Genomic DNA, 5224 nt, shown 5'->3' with positions numbered 1-5224 from the left:
ACTACACCAAGCCTCCCTCTCTATCTGCATGTCAGTGACCGTTTGGTGCAGTGTCAGCTACAGGGGAGTGAGAGTTCTTTGTCTGAGGGAGCAAAAACAGTCTCAAGATTGCTTCTCTTTTGCAGACACAGTAACTGTAGTTTGTCACTTAATGAACCCATAAACCACTCATTGCTTGGAGAGATGAGTCTGACTCCCTGCTTTCCATTACGGAGCCAGAATTGCTGTTTTTAATGGCTGTGTTGCAACAATGAAATTTTGCATGTGAGGAGATACAGACGTTGGAATGCAAGGCAGCAACAGTGCCATTGTTTATTCTCAAAGAGCACACGTTGCACACTGAGGCAGAAATCTGCTCCCAGCATGTGCAAGAATGTCGTACCAGTGACGGCACATGTCAGCGTGGCACAAAGCAGCACACAAAAAGCTAAAACTGAAGGTAAAGAGGTGTTGCTGCAGTGCTCATGCAGCCAACTGATGCTCAGATATAAGTTTGCACTGCTGATTTTATTTGTAATTTGTGATTTGGTGAATCAAACGTGCGGCGATGTGAAAACAACAGCCTTTACAAAGTCAGACACACTTTGCCTACATGCTCGAAAATATGTGGCGCCACATTAAAAGTTAAGAATGTTACTGGTTAATTTCAGCAAAGTCCCAATTTGTGGTTACACAATGTGGTTGCACTATGGTATCGTGTTGACAATCATGCACTTTCTCATATTACTGACTCAACAGATTCCAGCTGACTCGAACATGACTTGGCACCTATTTCTGTACACTGCAATCAGTTACAGTGATGCACAGACCGGAGCAAATTTGGAGCGTTGTGTCTGTTTGTTGTGTTTTTTTTCTAACCATGCTTTTCCATAAATCAGGCTTGTGTGCAGAAACGCTGCCATCCTGCAGCTTGAAACAGTAGCCTACTTATGTTGTCGCAGCGTAAATCAGGTCTCCTGAGCCGTCACAACAAGCCTGCGCATCAGAGCCGAGAGCCCTATCTCATCATCCGTCCACAGTCCTGCGTAACTTAATCACTTAAATGAAGCAAGCCCAGACAATAAGTTCATACAAGATCAGAAATTGTATTTGGCAATTTTTAAACAAGTGCATACAAGTACAGCTAAAAGCATTTCAGTTTTGCCAAGTGCTCGTAGAGTAGCATTAGTCACATTCTACGTTAAACAGGAACTGCCACCAGACCTAGAAGTACATCAAGAATTTTGTTAAACATCAACAAAGAGGAACGTAGTCCATTATAATGAGTACATACCTTTATCTTCAAAAATATAGAAACACAATGTATTCAAAAATCAAAAATTATACAACCATGTTTACGAAGTATACTCTTCCCTTGGGTCCAATATGTACAAGTCCGTTAGTCTGTTTGAATGGTATGTATGTGATATTTATATATTTATACTCATATTTTTTTGCTTTCCCTCCCCAAAGAAGTGTTCAAACAAAATCAAGGGTCCCTCTCCTTTTTTACTTTGACATCTCCTGCGAGGATGGTGGCGATTTCCCCCTGCATGAAAGCCCATGGTACGTTTGAGCCAACCAGGGGACATTTCTCTCCACTTGGACAGTACACTTCACCCGTGGCACCTTGCTGCTTTATGCTTTCCCTCGAGCAGGGGAAGCAGAACTTGTGAGAGGGGACGGATGGGCACTGTACAAAGTGTGTGTCCTCCAAACGCTCATGGCACAGCGTGCAGCACAGGGGTATGCTGCCGGGTACCGAGGAGTCCGGAATGCTTTGAGGGTGCACTTGGTCCATGCCTGGCACGTGGGGGGTACCTGCACCGGATGCATCTCTCGGCGCCAGCCTCCTCTGATTCATGGAGGACGGCGACAGGGGACTGCTGCTGTTCCTCCGGGTGGTGGAGTGGACTTGGTTGGCTTCCTTGGGAGAGCTGTTTCCACCTGCATTGTCTGCTGCCATGATGAGCGCCGCCATGGGGGACTGGCCGTTCTGGGCCGCCTCAGGTGGGGTGGTGCGGGAGTGAGGGGATATTGTGGAGGGGGGAGAGGCGAAGCTTGGCGGGGGAACTGGAGGCATTTTCAGTCCATCAGGTGGAGGTAACCACTGCTGTCCTTCTCCGTTGAGCTTAGCAGCTGTCCCCTCTCCCTCTGGTTCAGGCGATGCTTTTCTCTTCATGTTCCGGGGGTGTTTTCCTCTGTCTGCAGGGGGGAAAGGGTTAAACAGAACAGTTGAGTTGCTCAGCTCAGACAAGGATCAACAATTACACTGGAAGGGAGACATGCATTTTTGCTGTTCCCTGCTGAACCACAGGCTACAAAACAAAAACAACAAGCACAACAAATAAATCAAATATTCACTGATGCAACCTGCAGATTTGCTGCTACATCTGTCAGGGTCTATTCCTGAGCTGGACCAGGTCAATACAGAGAAAACAAAAATCAAATCTGCCCCAAAGAGTCTTGAATTTAAACACCACTGGATGCTTTACCTGACTTGGAAGCGGTGGCGCCGGCCTCATAGCCCAAAATCCTTTGTTGCATGGCGCCATGGTCCTTTTGGAACCTTTTGTCGAAAGTGTGCAGAGCCATCAGGTCCCTCACCGTCTTGCCCTTGCCCATCCAGTCCGGGTCTGCCCTGTTTTTGTGGCTCTCGGAGATCTCCGGTGTTAGACTGTCCGGTCTGTGCTTCTCCTTCACCTCTCTGTCGTGCTCGGTGCTGGAGACCGAGGCGGGTCTCTTGCCCAGGTCGGCGGGACTACTGGCCGCCAGAGCGGAGGGAAGCCCCATCTGTCCCGGTCTGCCGTTGACAGCGTGCACCGGGGGCATGTTCCCGTTAACCAAAGGCACTAGATTCGGGGGGACCGTGCTATTCCTGCGCGGGTTGGGGCTCTGGCGGTTCAGCTCCGGTGGCTCGTCGGGCTTAGGAAATCCATTGGGGACGGGGATGCCGTTCGCCTGCCTGCCAGACTGATACTCTGGACCCAGCCTGGGCGGGCGGTCTGAGGAGAGCGGGTAGCGGTCCAGCGGCTGCGGCGGCCGGGACCCAGGGTCTCCCCCAGCAGAGTGGTTGATCCCCTGGATCTCTTTCCCGGACAGCTGCGACTTCCCCGGCCCGGGAGACCTGCCCTCCTGAAACCCGTGAGCCCTCTTGAGCTGCCGGGCCGTCTCGATGACAAACTCAATGCGGTCTGCTCCTTCATAGTTGACACATCCCCTGCAGACGGGCTCGGTAAAATCCCAGATCATGGCCCAGGGCATGCGGGGCAAGTCGCATAAATAACACGACTGCCTCCTGGAAGAAGCAGCGACCGCCGCGGACGACATAGCGCTCGTCGTCGATCCCCCAGAAAAGAAAACCCAAAACGTGCCTTCTTGTCCTCGCTTTCCTCTGGGACTCCCTTAAAAAGCGAATAAAGAGCAAGTTCCTTTCGATGAGAAATGAAATGAAAAAAAAAACACACACACACAAACAAACACAAACCGGTCCTGTCCCGACTTTTGGAGAAACAAGGCTGAAGTTTCACAGGGAGAAGTTCATGTCGGTGCGTACTTTACTACGACGCTCCTCTATCTATCTCCGCTCACCCTCTACTACTGGCTCACCGTGGACCAGTGACGTCACCACGGACCTCGGAGCGCCTGCTTCCACCTCAGTTTCTATTCACTTGATTTCTTCGACAGACCCCCTCTCCCCCTCTCCCCCTCTCCCCCTCACCTCCCCCCCCCCCCCCCCCCAGTTTACTGCAGCCTCTGTCACTCACCGCGTTTTATTTATATATTTATTTATTTTTAATTTTAATCACTTGAACCTCAGCCAAAGCTGCACCCAGATCAGCCTTAACCACCGCCTCCTCCGCCTGAAGGGAATAACCCAACAGCTCGTTTGTTTTTTGTTTTTTTTTTTAATCATTATCAAACCTGCAAGGAAAAAAAATAGATCTGTGTGTGTGTGTCTGTTTTTCTGACACTCCGGGTTCGCCGATACCAGCTTTATTTATTTATTTATAATTTTTTTTTTGTATTTAGTAGCAGCCCTCCAGAGGCTCTCCGGCTCCTCCAGCTGACTGCTGCTTTGTCCTAAATTCAGAGCCTTATCCGGCTCAGGGTGAAAATCGCTCGCTGCAGATTGTTTTTCTCAATGCACAGCGACTCGACGCCATGAGCTGCTGCTACTACTGCTGCTGTGCCATGAATGAGGTGGGTCCACTCTGTAGGGGAAACAACCAGGCTGCTGAAATCCACTGTTTTTAGAAATCCATTCTCAAAAACAACAACAAAAAACGTGTTAGTGTATTTATTTGTTTATTTGCTCTATAAACCGAAATGAAATGTTTGTTATTAGTGTGATTCTGGTGTCAGCTTGGTTTCTGTACAGACTCAGGGTTTCAGCAGTGGTTAGGTAATATTTTCCCTGCCGAAAATAAGAAAGAAGCGCCTCCATTAGCCAGTAACCAGGAAGCTCTGTCATGAGGAGGGGATTTCCAGCCTGTGTGTTGTAAACTTGAATGGATCGGGGTTACAGCATGAATATAGCTCTGCCCACATTTTATTCTAGCGCACTGTACAGTCAGTCATCGAATTGTGCCACCGCTAAGTGAAATTACACCGGAATGAATCAGCCACTCAGACTCTTTTATTTTGGAGGGTTGACAAAAAGAACTGCTCAAAAAGATAAAAATGAGTTTTGGTGGATCAAGATTAATAAGTGCACTATCATGTTGTGGGTTTATACATGACGGAAAAAATAGTGGTACCCGAAACAGGTCACATAGCAAAAACCCAGCCAAAATCCCCTGAAGTAAAAGTGTAGGTTTGAACTGGAGGAGTGTCCCAGTAGTTCAGATTCCTCCCTCTCATCTGGTCTCCTTCCAACTCATTGCAGCTTAGCCTCAGGCTTTGGGTGAGGCAATGCGTCTGAAACCTGCAGACACAAAGCAGGATATGTTTGTGCAAGTCCATGTGACGTTGGAAAGAGGAAACAAGATGTTTAGTCACGTACCCTCATCCGCCTCACCCATCTACGGGACATCAGGCCGCTTGGCTCCCAGCCTGCGGCCCCGCACTGTGGCATGAGGCTTTTCTTCAAAGGCTTTTCATAACAAAGTAAAGCAGTTATGTTCCTGAACTGTTGCCACCAAGCACATTTAATTGTGATGCACTTTGCCATATGATTTCACATGTTGCTATGCAGCTGCCAACAAATGAATGAACACACCTAACAATGCTACCCAATAAAAAT

General features: G+C 48.5%; 1 protein-coding gene across 1 annotated transcript; it reads right to left on the bottom strand.

The window, feature by feature from the left end:
• Positions 1–1065: 1065 nt before the first annotated feature.
• Positions 1066–3590, bottom strand: irf2bp2a (interferon regulatory factor 2 binding protein 2a). The gene is made up of 2 exons (XM_026309884.2): positions 2475–3590; positions 1066–2184 (listed from the first exon to the last, which is right to left on the bottom strand). The coding sequence occupies exons 1-2, from the start codon at positions 3307–3309 to the stop codon at positions 1469–1471; spliced, it is 1551 nt and encodes a 516-aa protein (XP_026165669.1). The 5' UTR covers positions 3310–3590; the 3' UTR covers positions 1066–1468.
• Positions 3591–5224: the final 1634 nt, after the last annotated feature.

The sequence above is a fragment of the Mastacembelus armatus genome, chromosome 15 (genome assembly GCF_900324485.2).
Source record: "Mastacembelus armatus chromosome 15, fMasArm1.2, whole genome shotgun sequence".
Taxonomy (NCBI): domain Eukaryota; kingdom Metazoa; phylum Chordata; class Actinopteri; order Synbranchiformes; family Mastacembelidae; genus Mastacembelus; species Mastacembelus armatus.
The sequence above is the reverse complement of the archived record's forward strand: the minus strand, read 5'-3'. Positions and strand labels throughout refer to the sequence as shown.

What these genes read in the sequence shown, in the direction of transcription:
- irf2bp2a (XM_026309884.2), bottom strand. Translation starts at nt 3,309, where the DNA reads ATGTCGTCCGCGGCGGTCGCTGCTTCTTCCAGGAGGCAGTCGTGTTAT. An exon ending in CGCCACCGCTTCCAAGTCAG is followed by an intron (nt 2,185 to 2,474) that starts GTAAAGCATCCA and finishes TCCCCCCTGCAG; the next exon opens with ACAGAGGAAAACACCCCCGG.